This window comes from Doryrhamphus excisus, chromosome 1 (assembly GCF_030265055.1).
Source record: "Doryrhamphus excisus isolate RoL2022-K1 chromosome 1, RoL_Dexc_1.0, whole genome shotgun sequence".
In the NCBI taxonomy this organism is placed as follows: domain Eukaryota; kingdom Metazoa; phylum Chordata; class Actinopteri; order Syngnathiformes; family Syngnathidae; genus Doryrhamphus; species Doryrhamphus excisus.
The window spans coordinates 11,805,029-11,828,357 of record NC_080466.1 but is presented as its reverse complement, the minus strand read 5'-3'; the positions used below and the strand labels follow the sequence as shown (position 1 = coordinate 11,828,357).

Genomic DNA, 23,329 nt, shown 5'->3' with positions numbered 1-23,329 from the left:
CAGACGAGATGCCTGAGCCACCTCAACTGACTCCTCTCCATGTGAAGGAGAAGCGGCTCTACTCTGAGCCCCTCCCGAATGGCTGAGCTCCTCACCCTATCTCTTAGGGTGAGTCCAGCTACCCTACAAAGGAAATTCGTTTTAACCGCTTGTATCCGTTATGTCGTTTCGGTCACGACCCAAAGCTCATGACTATAGGTGAGGGTGGGAACATACATGGCGGGGTAAATTGAGAGCTTTGCCAACCTTTTCCAACTGAGAACCATGGCCTCTGATTTGGAGGTGCTGAGTCTGATCCCAGAGGCTTCACACTCGGATGCAAACCGTCCCAGTAAACGCTGAAGTTCACAGCCCGAAGAGGTCATCAAGACCACATCGTCCACAAATAGCAGCAATGAGATCCTAAAGCCCCCGAACCGGACTCCTGCAACATCATAGGTCCCCTTATTAAATATGTTGGTATTATTATTTCAGAGTTTTATTGAAGGGAAAATGAGCCTTTTGTGTTCATCCATTATTTACACAGTCAAACCTTTTTTATGGATGTGAAATTTGGTCCTGTTTCCATTTACATGCAATTCAGGTGCCAACATTATCATGGCTTTCATCACGTTTCACATTCATATGAGCTGGAGTCTGTTTGGTTTCATTTGACATCCCCGGCCACCCCGGCCACCTTTGTCTCCAACCCAGGATGCAGTGTGAGGCAACACTTACATACATCTTGACCACGCCCTCAATCGCCTCTAACAATGCACAACCTATGTTCAGATGGATCTATGACAAACTTAACCAAGGTACCTCCCATCCATTGACATACCCAGAGGATCATCCACCCAGTCCATCCAGGAAATAAAATGTCTACTTCTGAGGGTACCTGACATCTTTTTTCCAGGACAAATGTTGACTATTAGAGATGCGACAGCATGGCTTTTATATTCCTCAATCTACTTTTTTCTTCTCAATGGAACACAGGAAGCAGTCTATTTCTAGGCCTCATTAGTCTTCATGAGACTTTTATTAGGGACAGGCTGAGCCAATTTCTCTGCTCTCCTCCTTTGGCGTCGGGTCAGGAAGCAAAGCAAAAAAAAAAAAGAGTTTCTTTCTGCTTGACTTGATTTGGATATTGGCTATTGGAGATCGGTGATGAGGGCAACATGCACTTGCAGACCCTCTGGTCTTCAGACAAACGGAGCCCATCGGCATGGAACGCATTTGATGGGATGTTTGGTTTCCTCATTCACACACACACACACACACACACACACACACACACACACACACACACACACACACACACACACACACACACACACACACACACACACACATCATTTCAATCATTATAATAAAAAACTAAAGCTAAAAAAGCTTATCTCCTACGTCCAGGCCAAAGAGACTCCCTGGCAGTGTGAAGAGAATGTTACGCTTGTTTATGCTGATGCAGCGTTCGCTTTGCTGACCACTTCCATCCTGCTTTCTGCACTTTTATGTAATGCTTGCACACCCGCCAAGTCCACTTAAGGGCTGCGGAGGGTTTGGTGCAGACTGTCAATGAGAGTCGGCAGCAAGCATCCGACTAATTACACTGGTGCCGCACTGTTGTTAGTAAGTGTAATTGTTCCTATAGGAACCTTCTTCAATCAGTAAAGACCTCTCCTGTTTGTCTCCTTGCCGCATGGACCACCACCAGCAGAGCACATATTGGGCATGCTGCGTTCCATTAGTCCTGCCCTCTGGTCTTCCATGGTCCTCGACAATGAAATGAAGAGGAAATCCACTGAACCCAGTGTGACACCTCTCGGCCCGTGATGAGCGAAGGAAGCGTGCGTAGAAGAGAAACGCCCTCATCCATTCACAATCTGACCAAGCTGAAGACTCCTTTGTGTGTCATGTGACCGTCTCATCACCACAAGCAACTGATCATCAAGCATAAGGTCTGTGTGCTCGCTGATGAGCCCGCAAGCCGACCGTCTCTCCCGCCCCCAATTAGTTTGATGTGATGAAGGAATAATAAGCTTTTTATGGCGACGCTCGGACGCCGTTAAGATTCAATCAGGGCTTGAGGGAACTAAAACAGACGTGTGAGAAAGACTCCAGCTCGTTCCTCCTTGAAGATGAACACTGCTGATTGGACGGGGTCGCCAAGGTCAGCTGTGCAGCAGGAAGGAGGGGGCGGGGTTTCACGTCCTGATGTTTCTTTAATCGCATCCAGTTAATTTGTCTTCAGGTCACATTTCAAGAAAATTTCTGCAACTACAAAATAGCCTCCTCCGTCCCAAAGCTGACGTTTATCTGCTTCCGTCTGTTCCACACAACCCAGCAAACAAGATATTGTCGCCACCGTGTGCACTTTCCCACAGCGATTCCAGACCGTTTATGCATAAAATAGCAAACACAATAGGGCGGAATGCCCTTTCACACAGGCACCGTCCTACCGTCCCACCTCTATCACGGCACTCTGAAGACTGAACAAGGACGTGGGAAAATGTCAGCTTTGGACAAATTGTCTGACAGTGACCATTACTCTCAACACAACAGGGAGGGAAAAGTAAAAGGTCGGAGGTGTTCACTGCAGAAAACCTTTCACACAGGTGCTGTCTGACGTCTTGCTACTCCACAATATTGCTGAGCTGACTTCTGCCTGGAAAATGCTTTGCTTGGTTTTCACAGACTTGTAGCAGTCAGTAAGTGTTACGAGAAGGAGAAGAAGGAGTAATGCTCATCAAGGCAGGAAGACGTCAGCATACACCGGACCTCGCTAAGTGGGCTTATGTCGTCACTGCACTTTGACACAGCAACACAGCATCCTGAAATCAGAGTCTGGTGTGAAATAAGAAGGTCTGAGCATGAGATAAACACGCTCATACACAGACGCTGTGCCACCTCTGTTTCATATGATGGCAGAGAAGAGCAAAACAAATGGATTTGGGGGAGGTCCCAAATTCCATAGGAAGTGATAAGGATTGGACCAATCAGCTTTTCTAGTTAGTGTTGGTAGCATGACTCCAAATGATAGGCATGGTACAACCCCCCGTGGGTGGTGTACTTCTGGCGTACAGCTGTACTCCGAGGTCCCCGTAGTTACCTCCAAAGGAGCCAAATTGCCATGCTGGCTTTTATCCCTCCATGGTCTGTTGGACAGAACAGTGGCACATACGAAAAAGGTAGGAAACTGCGGACTTTGGTGTTTGATTTATTTCTCCTTTAAGTTTCAACAAGGGGTGAGAGGAGACGACGATACTTCCCAAGTGAAGTGTTGCTGGAAAGTATTCCAGACAGACAACAAAGCGGAGCCAAGAGAAGTGTTTAATGAAATGCAAAAGAATAAACACACAACAGGGACAAGGCGGTAGACAAGGAGGTAGGTGAGAGGAGGGGAGGGAGGAAGACGTTAGCAGCAGTAGCAGAGTTTGTGATTGTTGGCAGGATGACACCTTCAGGTCATTGTATGTACTTTTTCCAAGTAGTTTCTATCACGCCTGTCCGGCAGGGTTTGTGGCCGTGCTGACATATTGTTATTCGATTCCACCTTCTCTAGTTCCTATAGATCTAAAGGATGTAAAGGATGCTGGTCGGTGTGGTGCATGTTGGGGAACCTCACTCCCTCAGCCTTAAGAGCTGCGCTCAATGCTAGGTTGACAGTCAAGGTTTTTCCAACGGTCAGTGCTCTTTATTCCAAGTTTCAAAGGTCCTGTGTTGGAGCCCAGTGTGGTACAAGCCGTGTCCTGGGTGGGCGTGAGGTTTGAGGGGGTGAGTGTAACAGATGCCAGCACCCTAAAAGCTGAGCTGAACACTGGGTTGACAGTCCGTGCTTTTGACCCAACGATCAGCGCTCTGGACTCCCATTCCAAAGGTCCCGAGTCCAATGTCAGAACAGCTACAGGGGGCAGATTCATCCTACAGATAGATATCACCTGCCATCAGATACATGAAGACCGGGCAACCTTGATTTCATATAATCCCCCACCTCTCAAGTCCCCCTGACAACTCACCAGGCCCAATAGGGGACCCGCCAAACTATTAGAAAAGCACAGGTCAAGTGCAGTCCTTTAACGTACTTTGGATCGCCCCGATTCCTGATTGATTTGATGAAGTAAGAGGCGTGTGCCAAGACGTTTGTGTGTGTAAGAAGCCTTGCAGGTAAAGACAGAGTGTGTAGACTATTAAACTGGCGACCAGGGTGTGTCTGTAAACAAAAGCAGCTTGGCCTTTGGTGTGCCAGCAAATAGAAATGTGAGTCTTTCCACCAGTACAACCAAGCGGTTGTCTGGCAGATGAATAAAAACAACAGACTGACTGCTGCTTTAGCACTGATAAGTGGCGCTCCTGCCAACAAACCTCACCACCAGGGGGGTAATCAAGCTCCCCCGAAGTCTCGTTTGTGCTTTGGATGGCATGTGCATGGATGGCAGGTCATGGTGGAGGCCAACAGTGGTGTGTGTGTGAGGGGGGGTTAAGCACAACATCAGCCTCAGGTAAAGCTTTGTGAGCCGCCAGATAAGCTTCAGGCTTTCACACGCTGCTCATGTTGCCACTTCCATTCTCTCATCTTGGGGATGTGTCACTTGAGCGCCAGCCGTCGTAACAAAAGCTCCCGGTGATGATTTCTCTCTTATCAGCATACACCTCAGATAGTCTGCCTCCCGAATGCCTCCTCGCATGCACCACATCCGTCCCCTCCTTCCAGGCTTGAAGGGAGCGAGCCAAACTTCTGGCTTGCCGAGTGTCTCCTCGCGGGAAGGAAGTCTTGCCTCTGTGGTATGGGATCGAACGTGCGTATCTGGCTGGGAAACAAGGCGTTGATGTCGCACAAGCTTGGACTGGAGCGACACCAGTCGGAGATGCTGTGGTCGGATCTGAAGCGGCTGTCGGCATTCTTCCGGCCCAGTCCTTGACCTTGTGCCGAGCCCAGGAAGCAAGGAATGGTTGCCACCGAGGCGGAGACAGCGGCAGCAATGTGCTCTTCCTCTGAGGCGGCCACTTTGCTGTCCTCAACGATGACGCTGACGGGAGACGCCACCGCCGCTGAGCTGGAGAAGGAAGCGGTGCCGAAGAGAGAGGCCACCTTCTGGTAGTAGCGCGTCCGTATCACCCGAGCCGAGCGGTACAGGTCACCGATGAAGCAGTAGCAAATGGGGTTGAGGCTGGAGTTGGTCAGGCCCAACCACTGGGCGAACGGACGCGTCTGCAGCAGCCAAGATGGCGGCCTTTGCTCTCGGTCGATCCAAAGGTCGGCCAAGTAGAGTGGCAGCCACGAGGCGGCAAAGAGCAGCACCAGGCACACCACCATCCTGGCGATCTTCTGCCGCATCTTGAGGCGTGACACGTGCAGTGCCTGGCTACGAGGGTCCAGGTCGGCGAAAGTGGTCTTCTTACCGGTCCACAGGCGCCGGCCCGTCAGGAAGCTGATGGTGAGGTTGAAGGTGACAGGCAAACAGTAGAGCATGGCAAACAGCAAGACGTTGTATCTGTGGAGGCACAATGAAGACCTGGCTCAAAACACACAGCAACCACACGCCAAAAAACATGCTAATATGCTAACATCCTGAGGACTTAAGAGAGCTGGATTTGGAAGTTTATAGAGTCAGAGTCATTTACTTTTGAGTATTGGTCGATACCGAGTCCCAATCCGATACTCACTTACTTATAATACATTTTTTTTAAAATAATGGACGAAGAAAGACATCCTTGTTTACAAAAAGATACAGCACCTCAACTTAAAATACCTGGCAGGCATTCATTCATTTTCTACCACTTATCCTCACGAGGGTCGCGGGGTTGCTGGAGCCTATCCCAGCTGTCTTCGGGCAAGCCACCCAATCACAGGGCACATATAGACAAACAACCATTCACACTCACATTCATACCTATGGATAATTTGGAGTTCTAGCATGTTTTTGGAAAGTGGGAACAAAACGGAGAACCTGGAGAAGGTGGAATGGAACTTGGGTCTCCTTGCTGTGTGGCCTGTGTGCTAACCACTCCCTGTGTGGCCGTGCAGTTGCCCGCCAGCCTCAGTATCTTCTCATATCAAGGTTCTAAGTGCTCCATAAGCATCAGAAATGAAATCCCAGTTTTCTCAAAGGCCAATGGCGGGTCACTCATTGCTATCATTTGTGCTACCTTGACCTTGTGATGCCCTGCGCCTTTGCGTTGTCACAGGGGATTTGTTTCTCTCCACCTCAAAATGTGGTTGTGGGTGACTGGTCCTGGGCTGGGTTGTAACTAACTAACTAACTGGCAGTATGGTGTCGGGTGTTTGTTTTTGAGGTGCCGTATCAGGTTTGTGGTGTTAAATGCAGCCTCTCCCTTCCCACCTCCTGAAATCCCAAATTTGCATATTTCACACTTTGCAATTGCAAGGTTATTTGTCTTCCGCTTGAAAATACTCCACATGGCAGACAGAGTCGCACGTCCAGCTTCAAGCTGCTTGGCTGTACTGCGTGTTCTGCGTTCTGTGTGCCGAGTGAAGAGGTCTCACGCTGTACCAAAAAGCAATGAGTAAATAGGCATATACATCCCGTTCCGATCAAGGCAACATGATCGAGCCCCATATCCATCGACATGATCGGACGGGGACATCCCTAGCAGACATCGATTTAGTCTGTTGTTGAATTGAATAACTTTCCACATGCAGTGTCTCTTCTTGCTCTTGAATTTTGTGAAAATCCTTTCTAAAGTGTAGTGTGACTTGTATTTGTTCCTTGGCGTATACTTTGGCTGAAGCAACGGAGGCCACGGCCTGAGGAATATGGTGAATGATGACTAAGTAGTCTAAATAGCTTAGTGAAAATCAGCCACTTTGCCTCTTGTTATTCTGCAGGATAGCAAGTTCTTATTGACTTTAAAGCCCAAGGAGGACGGGAGGTCACTTCTTTTCAACTAAAAAGTAAGAGGAGAGGTTGTTAAAAAGTTTCACCTTTTCCAGAAAAAAGCGCATTGTCCTAAATCCAAATGGCTGACTCATGATTAAGTGAGCCTCCCTCCCCACACGAGGAAAATAAAATCTCCATTAATGCCGACTCAGATGCAATGGAAATCTCTGGGCCGTGGACGAAGCACATCACAACGGGATGCTATGATAATATGCTAAATTGGTAAAAGTGTTACTGGAGGAATACTGATCACATCTGTGGCTGTGAGGATGCACTCCTTTACAGTCATCTCAGCTTCCATCCATAAGTTCATGCTCTTGCACCTATGCGGAGGAAGCAGCCGAAGCGGAGGAACCCAGACTGGGGCACTGGGGTTCATCTCCCAACCTGGAGGTTGGCAAAGTCCCAAAGATGGATCCACGAGTTGGCAACCCCTGATGTACGCCATCTCCAAGAGAGTAGGGGTGGCTTTATTGATTTGCTACAGATAGTTTGGCAACATGGATATGAGATACAATGATAAGACCTGACTGTCACGTCAGGGGGAAGCAGACAGCTTCATGTGCTCATGGTCGCATCAAAAAAGGTTCCTGTACACAGGAACCGGAAAGCACAGGAACAGATTACTCTGAAGTACTTCCAACTTTATTCCCTAAAGTTCTCTAATAAAATGCTTGCTGAAATGAAAGGACTCTACTGCGAGCATCAGTGTGACCTCAAGCAAACGTCATGTTTGTGTGCTACATACCCTTGCTTTAGGCGAGGCTTAGGCCACTCCTCCTGACAAACCAAGATGGCGAACGTACCAAAGCTGATCTCCCGCCGTCGGTTCATCACGGCAATGGGGGCGCACATGACCGATGACACGGCCCACACCACGCCGACTGTCACGAGAATGCGTCGCCGTGTAAACATGGAGCGGGCCTTCAGCGGCGAACGGACGCTGTAGTAGCGGTTGACGCTGATGACGGTTAGCGTCAGTACGCTAGCCGACACGGAGACGGCCTGTGTGAAGGGCACGGCCCTGCACAAGAGGTCGCCGTAGACCCAGGCGGTGTAGATCTGACTGGCCAGCGTGATGGGCATGCACACGCACACCACGGCCAGGTCGCACACGGCCAGGTTGACCAGCAGGCTGCGGGTGGCGCTGATGCCCGCCAGCCGCCGGCTGCGTCTGTTAGTGAGGACGCGCAGGGACATCAGATTACCCACAAATCCCAGAACGAAGGACAGGCAGTACATGAGTGTCAGAGCGATGGTGCTGGGCTCGTGCAGCGTCCACAGCAACATGTGCTCCAGGTCGGCCAGCTCGTTGAGGGACGGGACGGTGTCGCCGGGAGCGGATGGCAAAGGGGGCATGAGCGAGGACGGCAGCATGAGGCCGGGCGTGGCGTTGAATCTTTCCTGAAACGGGGCGAAGCTGGGCCGCGCCTCGGGACCGTTCTGCGGTGAGTCCATGCTGTCTTGTGTCCACCTTCAACTCCAACCTATCAACTTCAAAGGAACCCGATCCATTGTCCTATTCCTCTTTAATCCCCGTTCATATTTTTTAAGTCTGTTTTGCCTTTTCTTTGTGTGCCTCCATGACGGCAAAATTCGACTTATTACAATGCCGATGATTCCTTTGCAACAGACTCCATCCACTGCGTTAGTCTCTTAAATGTTGGATAAATCTCCCATTTAAAATCCATCCATTGTCACAACGGAGGGGAAAAAAAGTCCAACTCAAATCCGAGATGTCAGGCTGTGTGTCCTCGAGGCAGCTTTAGTCTTTGGAGCGTGAGTAAAAAAGAACGCCCGGGTCCTCATCGAGGCTGCCTCATTTGTTCATCCCTTGCCGTGAGCGGGTGTCACCCTGGGATGATCCAGCATCTGCTGCTAATAGACTTTCTCACCTTCCAGGAAGGTAAAGCAAAACACCTCCTCCTGCTGCTCCCCGTCTTTGCGCTACAGGTCTGCCTGTTGAATGAAACAGGTTGGTTGAGATCTTGTAGTTTTAACAGTGATGATTGATGGCTAATTCCTATTGCACAGCTCCATTCTTTGCCCTCGCTGACCGTCCTATTTAAAAAGAGTCAGATGTTGGAATACAGGAATGTAGAAGTGCACCCTGCGTGGAAGTGAAGAAAGAAGAAGCCGCAGTGTGCTCACCTTTCTCCACTCACAGGGTGAAGAAGATGTGGACCAGGCCGATAAAGTCGTTATCATTTGTCCGCAAAGCTGGAGTCGACTAGGCGCTCATGCAGGCAGGAGCTCTGCAAGCCCGCCGCTGAAAGACTGAATGGGAGTCAAGACAGAGAGGGAGGGGTGTGCACACACACACACACACACACACACACACACACGAGCAGCAGATGGCAGTGAGCGAATGTCTACTTGTAATGAGTTATTGTGTGAATGCTTGATGTTACTTCCACACTTCTTATCCCATTCCAATGTGGATAATAATCCAGTTTTTCACTTAAAATTTTTTGTGACAAAGTGCCCATTGGAAATGAATAGACAAAATGTACAGGTCTCACATTTCTTAACCCATTGCAGCATTCCAAAAATCTCCACTGTTCCCGCAATTCCACATTTTCTTATAGATTTGCTGAAAAACGGCTTTGGGCATGCTTGATGCCAATCTTCCCAGGAGGCTAGTGGGAATGTTTCTCCAGGTGCTGAAGATGACTTCACGTTCTGGAACTCATAAATAAATCCATCCCCAAAATGTTCTCCATTGGGGAAGACTCAGGATGGTCCAAAAGAGGAAGTTTGTTCCATCTCCACACAGCCGGCTTCCGTTTGACATCCCAGCGCCACCTGAAGCTCCATTGTTCCATCAAAACATGCAGCTCACTCACAACATTGGGGTAAACAATTTTCCCCACCCCAAAAAACTCTCACTTCTCCCAAGTCCACATTTTTAGGAAAACAAATTTCCTTTGATCTTGGCAATTTTTAGGACCTCCACATTTCTCAACAGTTCAAAATATTGCTATGTCAAAACAAAGTTTTCTGCCCAACAATCCCCAACGTAGTGAAAAGAAAGCATTTCCAAATTCCACATTTCTCACCCAATCAAATTATTACAGCATGGAAACTTGGCTTGGAAAATTCCTGACAAAATTCCCATAAAAATACACTGATACAACATCTCCAAGATCCATTCCAACATTAAAACATAATTAAAACAAATGATTTACGAATGCCTGCTCATCTAGTAGCATCTTTGGATTCCCAGCTTTTTCACTCTACAAAATTCCAACTTTCCAGATCAGAGCAAGGTCAGTCAGCCAAACCGCTCATATTTTCAACAATTTCCAATTTGGCGGACATGTGGCAGGAAGACAGCCACTGAGCTGGTTTGTTTTGGTAGCGAATCACTCAGAACGTAAGGGGAGTACCTCAGGTCAGAGTTCATGTCAAGGTCAAAAAATTACTTTTAACAAACGTTGTCGAGTCACACCTTGAATTAACGGTTTTGGTGCAAGCTTTCCAGGTCTGACATGATCTTGTTAATGTACTCTCATATTAGGAAAAGATGACAGAAAATGTCCTTTGCCTCTAAAATGTTAGAGGGAAGCTATCATCAAGGCTCTGGTATTTCTATTTTTCAAACACACCTTGTGATAAAAATCCTGCAGTTTTCCTCACCAGGATACTGCAGTGTATGTCTTTCTTGTAAAAACACAACCCTGTAAATATCGTTAGGAAATCAAATATATTTTAAAGCGGTGAAGCCAAGGGAAGACGTGCGGTGTGGTAGCCATGATAGGTATTGACACGTATTGACATTATATTATGAAAGCAATCCATCTGTGAAATTGACTTCATTATTGAGCTGACGCACCTCTGTCAGTAGGAAAATAAGGCAGATAGTATCAGCCTCGTCATGAAGGTGGAAGGTTGACAGAGCCACGGTAGAGACGTGCATCAACAGGCTCTGCAGCGCTAAATAAGTCATGAGCTGTCACCTGCCGTTTTAATCAAAGCTTTCCATTTTCTGCACCGTGTCGTCATCCTCGGCACACACCACGATAACGATCATGATGTGTTTTGTCTCAAGCATTTTCCTTTGACACGCCATTCCAGGCGGCCGGCAAAAGAGCCACGTGTTGCCTTCCTAATGAGTTAAATGACGCGCAAGCGGTGTTCCTATTCATGCAGCTGTAAAGGTGACAAAAACATACCTGATCAGTCACAAGAACACATCACTGCTCACTATTTATTAATTGCTGATGAAATAAAACCAGTTGAAGAATGTCAAGAATGTGCATTTTGCACAGTTTCGGGATGCATTGTGTTGTGAACAATGAACAATGGCAATTGAATTGCGAGTCAATCTAATACGATCACAACAGTCACAAAGAATTTCCACATTACTTATTAAAAGCACAGTTTCTATCTGTGTATCCGTCCGTCCATCTGTCTGTCTGTCTGTCCGTCTGTCCATCCATCCATCCGTCCATTTGTCCGTCCATCCATCCATCTGTCCGTCTATCCATCCATCCATTCATCCATCCATACATCCATCGATCCATCCATCCGTTTATCTATCCATCCGTCTGTTTGTCCGTACGTCCATCCATCCGTCCGTCTGTCCGTCCATCCATCCATCCATCCGTCCGTCTGTACGTCCATCCATCAGTCCACCCGTCCGTTCGTTCAGTATGTGATGCAAATATGTATTATTAGTCTGTTCAACACATATCCTTTTGAGAAGCCAAACTCTTTATTTAAAGGGGACCTATTATGGCCATTTTTCCACCCTTTGAGTTGTGGACTCCTATAGAGTAGCTACACACAATAACCAGCACAGAAAGCTTTCTAGTTCTTCCAGAATCTGCACCTATTCAGCTGTATTTCTTTGGATTTCATGGTTCCCGCCAAAATGGTCTGTTTTAATGTATTCCACCTATGGCCCGCCTCCAGGCACGCCCACTCTGCTGTGCTTGATCACACACGAGTGTGTAAAAAAGACTTCAGGTTTGTGCGGTTAGCTGTGAAAGGTATAGGAGTTGATGATAAACTTTGATGTATCTTCTTAAAATGGGGACTTTTAACATATGTGTTGGATCCCGAATCTGATCCTGAAGTAGAGACTGGACAGTCCAAAGTTTCTCAAGAAAGAAGTTACTTCAAGACGTCTTTCAATGGTAAGTAGCTTTAGCATTTTTGCGTTTTTTTGTGGTAGGGTACAGCTATTAGCCATTAGCGCTCCACACTACTCTACACAGTTGAGTGCTTTTGCTTGTAGGGCTTCAGCAAGTTTGTAGGCTAGTCCAGCTGCATAGTGGCCCATGTTCACTAAACAGTTCAGTGTGAAATGGCGTTGACAGACTAAAATAAGTTTCTTTTGCTGGTAGGGAATCAGGAACTCCAACCACTTGTGTCTGATGGTGGCGTCTTGAGGAACTGGATACAAATTTCCTGTACAAACCATTGCTAGCAAGCAAACAGAGGACCTCAGCGGCTTCAAAAGTGTCAAACGCAACGGTTCCACTGAGGTACAAACACAAGTTAAAAACATAACCTTCAAAAATGCGCCCCACATGAAATGAGTGCCTGAATATTTGAGGATGCTGCAGGCAGAATGCTGACAGGAAGCGGTTTGTGGTCATTTGTGGTCTTGTCACTTGGATTATGTCTTTACCTTTAAAGCCTTTGTGATTTCTCTTCCTTTATTCACATTTTTATTTTCTGCCCCCAAAGCTCAAGCATCCTGTGGGCTTCTTCCAGCAACACCAAAACACAACACCTTCTCCTCATTAAGAGCAACAAAGTTAAAAGGATCTGCTTCTAGCCGGAGGCCCCTTCATTAATCAGCCAGGAACGTGCTCACCTGACTGCCTCCATCTTTGGTCCTGCTGGGAGATTCCTGACAATACTGAAGAGCAGGAATATACGTATTTCTAGTGTAATAAATATATCATATTTGGCAGGGATGTGCTGCGCTCAGTGGGGAGGAGATGCATGAAAGTGAACATCTTAAAGTTTCCCTTTGGTTATTTGCATAGCTGGTTCTCGCTGGGGGGCGGCTCCCTGGGCTTGAGCCAAAATTACAATCTCCATTTTCATTTAGACTGAGGTTGGGTGGCAGGGGCAGCAGCCGTGGCGTTCCTTGGCCAGGGGAGACTTGTACACTTCATTCTGGACATATCATGCACATGGTTGCCATACATTGGAGGATGGAAGAGGGCAGCGAGGATATCACTCCAACTGGCCTCCACATACTTTGTATGCGAGCCACTCTTCATATTATTGCAAAGTGCGGCTAAAGTAGTGTGGAGCACATCAAGCACTTCTAGATATCACACATTCATTTTCCCTCTTGAATGAGGAATAAATAAACAGCGGATGTGTTGTGAATTTATTGAATTATTGAATTCAGCTTCTTCGCCAGCCGTGGCCTGAGTGAACGTGTCTGGACTTGTGTGTTTGTATCTGGCCAACTACATTTTTACACCACGGTACACTGAGACTTAGTAAAACAATACAGCACTTCAGCACCATGCTGTCAGGGTCCGTCAAGGAGGATATTTGGGTTTTTTCACTCACGTTTATGATGGCACTCGCTTCTCCGTGAGATAAACAAAGACTTGGTCCACCATGATCTAAGTCGTGGGGTGAAATAAAGATATATACACGTGTTAACTCCCCTGGCCATCAGGAACATAAGACTACACAGAGTCCCATTTCACTTCTCACTTCCATGCAGGATGTCCAGGGGCCACAGATCCACACGTTCATGTCTTCATCCATTCATTCATTCATTTTCTACCGCTTTTTCCTCACACGGTTCGCGGGGGGGGGGGGGTTGGAGCCTATCCCAGCTGTCTTCGGGCGAGCGGTGGGGTACACCCTGGCCTGGTCCCCAGCCAATCACAGGGCACATATAGACAAACAACCATTCACACTCACATTCATACCTATGGACAATTTGAAGTCGCCAATTAGCCTAGCATGTTTTTGGAATGTGGGAGGAAACCGGAGTACCCGGAGAAAACCTACGCATGCACGGGGAGAACATGCAAATTCCACACAGAGATGGCCGAGGGTGGAATTGAACCCTGGTCTCCTAGCTGTGAGGTCTGTGCGCTAACCACACAACCACTGTGCCACCCTGTCTTCATCCAAATGACTTGAAAATGTTTCAAGTATGTATTCAGCTGTCATTTCATCCCAGTTTACTGTGCCAGCCTCCGCCTGTCAGCGGCTCACCAGCAGGTGGGGAAGTGGGGCATCACATCCATTACCCGGACCACGAGGCTGCCCCCCCCCAAGGTCAGAATCAGGGCCCGGAAGCGGGCAGGGTGCATAGCTGTAGATCCCTCCCTCACTCCCTCACATCCCGGACACACACTGTTCAAACTCCCACCCTCAGGTAGGCGCGACTGAGCACCGTACGCCAGAACTTCCAGGCACAGAGACACTTTCTTCCCCCAGGCCGAGACTCTGATCCACACCTGAACACGGCAGTGTTGACCCCAAAATAGAAATAAACCACTTGAATGTACAGTAAATCCTCTACTCCTTTTGTATGATTGCAGATAATGTCATCCACCCACTGACTTGAATTGCAGGAGCAATAAGCATACCTGGCCAATAAAGCTGATTCTGATGCTATTGTACATGCTATTGTAATTTCATAGACCGGCAGCATCTGGTACACAGGTAGGAATCTAAAAGGAATTAGCATGCTATGGCAATGTGGTAGACTGGTAGTAAAAATCCGACTGAATACATGTGGCGTTACATCCCTACCAAACATGAGTGTATGATGTGTTTAATACCCAACAGGTAAATATTTTGGAGGATATTTTCTGAAGTGGGTTGATGGAGCAAAGCCAGCACACCTCCCTTCCTTCTCGTTCGTTCATTCATTTCCAGTTTGGAGCCGACGTCTCCAATGTAAACGTGACCTGAAGCCGGGCTTCCTCACTCAGGCTGTGCTGCTTTAATGTGATGCTTAAAGCCAACAAAGGCAGGGAAACATACCACTGCGAGCTCCATTACTACCATTATTACCGCCACACGCGTGTTTGGATCCAAACATCCTGATGACTGAATCATCTGTGGCTCATTTCTAGTCATCAGCAAATATTTACAGCAGTTCACACTTGGAGCATAAAGTGGAAATTAAGCTTTCATTCTCATTGATGGCTCATTTTACACAATCCCAACCAGCACCTGCAGCATACCATGCGACGAAGATGCCTCAAAATAAAACCAAACACAGGGCTACCTTGCTTCTACAAGTCCCTTCCAAAAGGGACTGTCAAAAACAAATCATACCAAAAAAGCAATCTGGCAAAGATGTCAGATAAAAAAAAAAAACATACTACATGCTATCACTACATTTTAGATTGGTAGCAATCTGGCAAAGATGTCAGATAAAAAATTAGAAAAAAACTACATGCTATCACTATCTTGTACTAGAGGGGTAGCACTCTGGCAAAGCTGTCGGATTAAAAAAACATAGTGCATGCTATCACTACCTTATAGACTGGTAGCAATCTGGCAAAGAGGTCGGATTAACAAAAACATATCATAGTACATGCTATCACTACCTTGTAGAGTGGTAGCAATCTGGCAAAGATGTCGGATTATTAAAAAAAAACATAGTACATGCTAGCACTACCTTGTAGAGTGGTAACAATCTGGTAAAGATATCGGATTAAAAAAAATATCATAGTACATGCTGTCACTACTTTGTCGACTGGTAGCAATCTGGCAAAGATGTCAGATTATTAAAAAAAATCATAGTACATGCTAGCACTACCTTGTAGAGTGGTAACAATCTGGCAAATGAATGAATGAATGAGTGAATGAATAGTACATGCTGTCACTACCTGTGCCCCGCCCCGCTTTTACTCATGTTTTAACTGTGTTTAAACGAATGAATGTTGTGTTGTAACGTATCTTTAACTCTGTTTACTTGTTTTTATTCAACTCCATTTTCTGCAAAGTGTCTTTGAGTATTTTGAAAAGCGCTATACAAATAAAATGTATTATTATTATTTACCTTGTAGAGCCCCTCTTGAGAAGTTTGGTTCCCGAACCCAGTTTGTGGGTCGAGGCGAGTCCAACTACTTTATGTCTAGTTGGAATAGCTCAGCTTGCACAAACTTGTGTTCCTTTCCAACCAGCAAAGAACCAAGAAGCAGATTTGGCTGCCAAACTCCAAGTTGTCCACCTAATGTACATTGGGTGACCCTTATGCTTGCCCCCGCAGGTGGTGGGTGTATGGGTGGGTTTTTTTGTGTGGCTTCACTCTTGGTCTGGCCCGACACTTTGGACCCTGCCAGAGGCATATCGCCCCAAGGAGTTATGAATTCTTCCTCTTCACGAAATGAAATGATACCAAAAGCCTGACATATTTGGGCATTTCAGAATTTTCCTGGGATTTGTGTTAAATAAGGTTAGAATCGTGTCGCCATCTTGACCCTTAGGAGTCAGCATTCACGATGATCAGGTTGATGCTAATAACTAGTGCTTATGATTCATCAAGTATGTACTGGAGTGGACTTGTTGATGAACCAAGGGCGTGTTGATTTTCTGCCTCCTTCACGTACATTTCACTTCCATTCCTGGCATCCATATAGAATAAATCCTCACTAATCGGATCATAAGGATGTGAGGCTTCCTGCATGCCAGCCACAAATAGCCGCTCTCATTCCTTTTGGACTATTTTTACTCTTATGGTTTCCTACATGATTCATCTGGTCTATACTCCTTTTTGCTTGTCCACAGGGAAATATGGAATGTTGTAGCCAAGTAACGCCTGCCTCCAGGTCCAATTAGTGTGTTGAGTCATTAATTCCGTCTCATCTACATAAATGTGCTGTGGCGCGAGGTTTAATTTCCTGTAGTTAAGCGCCGCTTTTATGCCAAGACAATGACAAAATGTGCGTTAGCCCCCCTGGGAGGCTCCCGCTGTTAGCATGCTCACTAATGGCTCAATCAAAGGGCTTCTTTAATGTGATAAACTTGCTACCCGCTGTGACCAGTCATATTTCACTACAGAAAATAGCGATTATTGGCCTTTTGTTTGCCATTTGATGCAAAAGTTTCGGCTAATTAAGCCAAGTAAGCCCTCCGCTCCCAATTGAAGGTATGAGACTGCAGCTGGCCTTGATGTGCGATACAGAACCACACAAGGGACTAGATAACATGAAAGGACTTCTACTGGGCTAAACATGTTCATGTCAAACTGGACGCTTGCTCAGTACAGGCTAGTAGTTGGAAGAAAACTAGAAATAAATAATAGCGAGTCATCATTTTGCATATCATGGTTGTCTTTCAGTTATTTTCAAGAATTCCCAACAGAAAAAGTCAAACTTTGAATATTACTGAATATACTATTACTGATATACTGAATTGGTAATCAGGGTTCATTGTTTATTGCTAAAAACTAAAACTGGTTGTAGCTTAGCACCGATCCAATAACTGTGGGCTTGTCCAGTGTTTACACTTGGCGTGACGTTTGCTAGCGAAGTTAAGTCGAGGTTACAACCGGACGTATGAGCTTTTGGCTGTGCAACAGGTGGCGTTCCCCAAATGGCTGTTTATTTTTTGTTTGTGGAGTTTGTAGCTACAGTGACCATGAAGGACTAAGACCACCATATCTTATTTCTATCCAAACTAAGCCAATATGCTGGTTTTACCAGAACATGAACAACATGCTGGTATCCACAACTTACCTTTTCTATTTCACAATGCATTTATTTCTAGTCTTCTCGCATTATTCGCTGGAAACCTGGTTGAAAAGGAGGGGCACCACCCCTGTGTGGGCAAAACTCGAGAATAGCATAACAGATTAGGCACTTCTTGGTTCGAGACTTTCTTCCTTCCTCCTTGAAAGTTGTAGAAATCCTCCCCCTGAGGACTCTAAGTGGGTTTCGAATAGAGGATAAGGGAATCTTAAAGAACCAAATCATAGATAAGAACCAGATGGTTTATTCCTGACAACAATACATAATACAGACGTCCGGGCTTATCTGCAGTCCCTGTATGCCTACAAGTAAGCGGGTCTTATTACAGCGCAGCTGCAAAAAAGCACCCTTCCTTTCCCTGTCCTGCCTTTATACACTCAAGATTGTGTAAGAGGCTGGAGTCCTGGACCAATCAGCTTTCGCCCCTGCCCTTGCTCAAGCTTCCGTCATGGTGTTTCTGCTTTCGTTTTGTTCGCAGGGGCATCAAGGCATCTGGAACATTCTGCTTTTCCTTTGTTGCAAAGCAAGCTGTCATATGCGTACCCGATGTTTCCACCTTAACTGTCAGTTGTCACGTTAGTACTTTTTTGTGTGGGTGCGTGTATTTGTCTGTATTTGTGAGACTGTGTTTGTTTTAGCTTTTATCTTTAGCTAGAAAAACTGAGCAAATACCTTCAAAGTCCAGCACTGTTCTTTCTAACGTTTTCCAGACAATGTATTCATGAAATCACAGAAAACACACAAAAGTCTGTTCGACTCAACAAACCGAAACAAGAAATCTCAAACGTTTCAGACATGGCTGCTCTACAGCTGCAAAATCAGCACATCTGTGTTTCTCTGTTCTTTGGCTGGTGAACCAGCTGTAGGAGCCCACACGACCGGTTGTGACCTCAATCGTTACGGAATGACACGCGAGTTTGTTAGCATCATGGCAACAAGCTAGCAAAGATCAAGGGAAAGATAACAACGCCTGATGATTAGCCTCGCATGTAAACTTGATGTTCATGGGCTTTTTGTCGAGCAGACAGAAGACATCAAAGCGGCAAAAGGAGTGCAGGGAGAAGGCAAAGGCTTTAAACACATGAACAAAGCAGTTTTATGTCACCAGACGTGTGCTGCATGGAAATCAACCCGGCAAAGATGTCAGCATTCATGTAGTAGCCCCCTGCATAGTGTTTACACACGGCAATAAAGGAACAATCCTTCCAGGTGAATATTTGAAAGTCATCAAAGTGCCAAGCTGTAAGGTTCATCCATGGGAAGAAATGGAAGTTAGAAGGAATTTGGCACAATGAAAAAGACATGACAAGGGATCACACACACTTGAGTCGGTGAAAAAGACAGGGCTGTTATTTCTTAAAGTCCTTATACAGCAGATAGACGCTATTTCCACATTCCATGACCCCAAACTAATGTCCAACAAAACCCGGCACAAAGACTTGAAGTGTGTAATAATATCACCACTTTCCCCCCAACATTCATTCATTCATTCATTTTCTAGCGCTTATCCTTACTGGAGCCTATCCCAGCTGTCTTCGGGCAAGAGGCGTGGTACACCCTGGACTGGTCGCCAGCCAATCACAGGGCACATATAGACAAACAACCATTCACACTCACATTCATACCTATGGACAATTTGGAGTCACCAATTAACCTAGCATGTTTTTGGAATGTGGGAGGAAACCGGAGAACCCGGAGAAAACCCACACATGCACGGGGAGAACATGCAAACTCCACACAGAGATGGTGGAATTGAAGTTGTGTCTCCCAGCTGTGAGGCCTGCGTGCCGTGCAGCAGTCGAGTATATATATATATATATATATATATAGTATATATATAGTTATATATCTATATATCTATATATCTATATATATATATATATATATATATATATATATATATATATAGATATATAACTTAATTTTGCTTTGTTTATTTCTCAGAATAACCATTTGTCTCGCTTCATATTTTGACTTTAGCTGTGTGAAATGGCGGCGGGGGGGGGGGGGGGGGTCATGGCTCAGCTGGTAGAGTGGTCACCACGCAACCTGTTGGTTGCAGGTTTGATCCTCTGTATCTGTTTCTGTATTGAGGCATAAACCAGTGTGTGTGATTTTCTTGAAAATGTTAGAATTCGGAGCAGAGTTTTGATGCATAGAAATGAAAAAAAATGTATTTTTAAGCACTTACTTCCAGTCTATTTTCTTCTCTTAATGATGACTTTATTCCCATAATATTTTCCCTTTATTCTTGTACAACTGCTTTATGGGTTTTCTTGTTAAATGATTGACTTGACTTTTATATGATTATTTGTCCGAAGTGAAAGCTGCTGAGTTTAGCCCAAAGCACAAACAATATTCACATTTTTATCTAAAAGTGATGAATAGTTGCAGATTAATGGGATCATTGATCATTAATGGGATCATGGATAAATCATTAATGTAATGTTAGTTTGTCTTATATGACAAAGTACGGTGGTTGGCTTATTTCTACAAAGGAAATGTGAGACACACCCAAATCAGTGCTGGTTTATCATTTTATATTTGATATTTTCAGATAAGCTGCGAGTCTGGCCGCTCTACATTGATATGTGTGTGTGTGTGTGTGTTATACCATATTTGATGTAGTGCTTCCTTCGGGGACAAGAAGTGATTATGGTGAATCATGTGAGCATCCTTTTACATGTGCTAAATGCTACATAGCACCTATGAATCATGCTCTACACACAAGCACACACATTGTGCAACACACACGAGGTGTAATCAGATACCTACCATTAATTGAATGATTTGAGCCTGTTAAACGAAGCATGTGAGCCATTAGGGTGTGAGTGTGAGGGCCATCCATTTCCCCGGGCGACACCTAACACTCATTTAGCTCTGAAAACACACACACAAATGCAGCAATACACACACGAGCAGCACCGACCACGACCTCTTTCGCTGCGACATAGCAACTAATGGCAGAGACTGGTTTCATGCAAGATGATGAGCCATCCAAGGCGTTAGCCTGCTTTTCATTGATCAGGCAGCTTACCTCTGCGAGTCCCAACAGCCCCATCCCTCTTCTGGGACCAAAGAAACCCCAGTCGCCATTGGGGAACCGCTGTTTCACACAAAGTGCCTGCAGCTCTTCATGTCAATGTCAACAATTTCTCCAGTGATGCTAAAAAAAACACAAAAATAAAGTTGTTTTACAATTTAAAAATGAAATGCAATTTAATTTGATTCTTTGTTAACCTTTATGTCTTTTTTTGTTGATATGATATTTTTGTTGTTTTCTGTTGACATCCAGAAGACCAAGAAATCCCGTTCCCAGCTTTTAGGGACTGGACTTTGCTGCCAGGCCCAACAGGGCCGCCCTGCAGCTGCTAGCTCGGTAGGATAAACCCGCTAATGCATGCATATCTGGTAGATTTTTAAAGTTTTATCTTTCTAAATAAGCACAGTGACTGCAGTCACCTCAAATGACTGGAGTAGCATGCTCATTGCCAGCATATTACCATTTAAGCTAATGTACTCATTTCTAAAGGCAAATACACACATGGCATTATGGAGGTTATAGGACAGCTTTGGCACTTGGTACACTATGGGACTGCCTTAACACTTTTGGGACTTGGTGCTTTCTTGCTAGATGCTACCATGTTAACTGTTAGCATTTCAACTTTTTTATTCATATCTAAATGAAAATACACACTTGGCATGATGTATGGACACTATGGAACTGCCGTGACACTTTGCCACTTATATGCTATCTTCCTAGGTGCCACCTTGCTGTTAGCATTTTTGGAATTTTGGCTATTTTGCTCCTGTTTCAAGACCTACATATACTACATAGCATGATGTAGGAATGCTTTCTCAGCACTTTTGGTGCCTACATGCTAACTGTTAGCATGTTAACATTTTAGCTGTATTTCTCACATAAGGCTAATACAGACATGCCATGATGCAGGGATATTGTTGGACCGCCTTGAGTGCCATCTTGCCCGATGCTAGGGTGCTAACAGTTAGCATATTAGTTGTTTTGCTAAATTCCTTATGTAATGTACACACGGCATTGTTCGGCAGCGTGGCACAGCAGACACCAGGCCAGAGGTTCACAGCACAGGTTGCATTCCCACCAAAATTTGTGTGGTAATTTTCTAGTTCATATTTCAGTCCAACCAAAATGGCCGCCTCACAGCATAGCTAAAAATGTCTTCCTCTTCATATAAACAGTTAGTCTAGTGTATCAGTGTAAAATTACCAAAAAACTAAACATTTCCTCCTTGCCTCAGAGCGACTCTCCTTTCCATTCCCTGCCTGAGCGGCATCACAGCTGCTCCACCAAGACTCCACCCACTTTCACTCACTCACACACACACACGCCACCGAGACTCCACCTACTTTTACTCACGGGTGCTCGGTGAAGACGTTAGCTTCAAAACTGAAAGTATTTGTCCAGTGCCTGTGAGTCAGCGACTCATAGCATCCGTGAGCCTCAAGACTTGAGTATCCATGACTCACAGTCGCTTGACGAAGACATGAGTTTCACTGACGTACGAGAGCTCATTCAATTCAATTATTCATTTATCCTTGAGGAGCAATTTAAAAGACACAAAGAGCAGCATGCAGAATAACAAGCAAAACAAGAACAAGTAGAACAATAGACAATATCGGGCAAAAATGATGCAATACATACACACACAGTATACACACACACACATGCAGCATACACGCTGTGATGGAGTTCTTATATTTTAGCATCATTATGCAGACCCCCCCTTAAAAAGGGGACACCAAAACATTCTGAACATGTGTTCAGCACAGCAGGTGACATTAGAAAAGCAGAGCAGTTGGCTTCTTCCTGAATTTGGAAACAATTTTAAAAGGGTAGAAGTTGTTTTACACTTTCTGCTCCCCACTACTGTATTAGCCTAACTGCTAGCTCATTCATATTAGCAGTATATTTCGCAGACAGGAATATAAACAAACATTGATTGCACTGTTGAAAGTGTCACTTTAACTTTGCTGTTGCTGTATTGTATATATATTGTATATATGTATATGTGTATATATTGTTTAATTGTTTTACTCCACCACTTAAACACTGCTATTGTAATTGCATAGCCGATGTGAAAGTGTGAAGAAAGTTGTTGCTGTTTTAAGATGTCAAAAAGAATGATCAAGAAGTGGTGCATAGTAAAAAAGACAAACAGCACTTTAGTAGAATACTGCCAAATGCCTAGAAGGAATAAAGCCAAATCCTTTTTGTAGGACCATACTGAATTCCATTTTTTCCCTTTGCTTATTTGCATCATGTTGAATTGCATCATATCACAAGAAATTGCACCATATCATATCAGATTGCATTGATGTGAACTAAATGATCGTATCGCATCGTGAAGAGGGTGAATCGTATCGCCAGAAAATTCCATGTATCGTTAAAATATGGTATCGCTGGCAGTGCATCGAGATGTGTATCGAATTGTCCTCAGTGCTGAGATTCACACCTCTAGTGTCTCCAAAACAAGTTTCTCCAATGGCGTTTTCATGTCAACAGGTTCTGATTAACCCGGGATATGTCATTGCACCTGGTCAAGTCCGGATAATGGTTGTATAACTATGCTTCTGTCCTGTCCTTCGGAGGGACACTTGCGGCAGACGCTCGACTGTCTGTTTCAACTGGCTTCCCTTCTGCAGAATAAATACCCATAAAAGACAGATCTGTTGTTCAGCAGTTAGTTTCTTCTCTCCACCGGTGCTAACAGA

General features: G+C 45.3%; 1 protein-coding gene across 5 annotated transcripts; it reads right to left on the bottom strand.

Annotated features, from left to right (window-relative positions):
• Positions 1 to 1,743: 1,743 nt before the first annotated feature.
• On the bottom strand, positions 1,744 to 23,329 carry LOC131101443 (neuropeptide FF receptor 2-like). 5 transcript variants are annotated; one of them, XM_058046622.1, is made up of 5 exons: positions 21,632 to 23,329; positions 20,354 to 20,744; positions 9,030 to 9,155; positions 7,627 to 8,939; positions 1,744 to 5,471 (listed from the first exon to the last, which is right to left on the bottom strand). In XM_058046622.1, the coding sequence occupies exons 4-5, from the start codon at positions 8,334 to 8,336 to the stop codon at positions 4,631 to 4,633; spliced, it is 1,551 nt and encodes a 516-aa protein (XP_057902605.1). In that variant the 5' UTR covers positions 8,337 to 8,939; positions 9,030 to 9,155; positions 20,354 to 20,744; positions 21,632 to 23,329; the 3' UTR covers positions 1,744 to 4,630. The 5 variants fall into 5 exon arrangements, with proteins under 5 accessions (XP_057902605.1, XP_057902595.1, XP_057902614.1 ...); XM_058046612.1 differs by having other exon boundaries at positions 7,627 to 8,837; XM_058046631.1 differs by having other exon boundaries at positions 7,627 to 8,837; positions 21,825 to 21,843.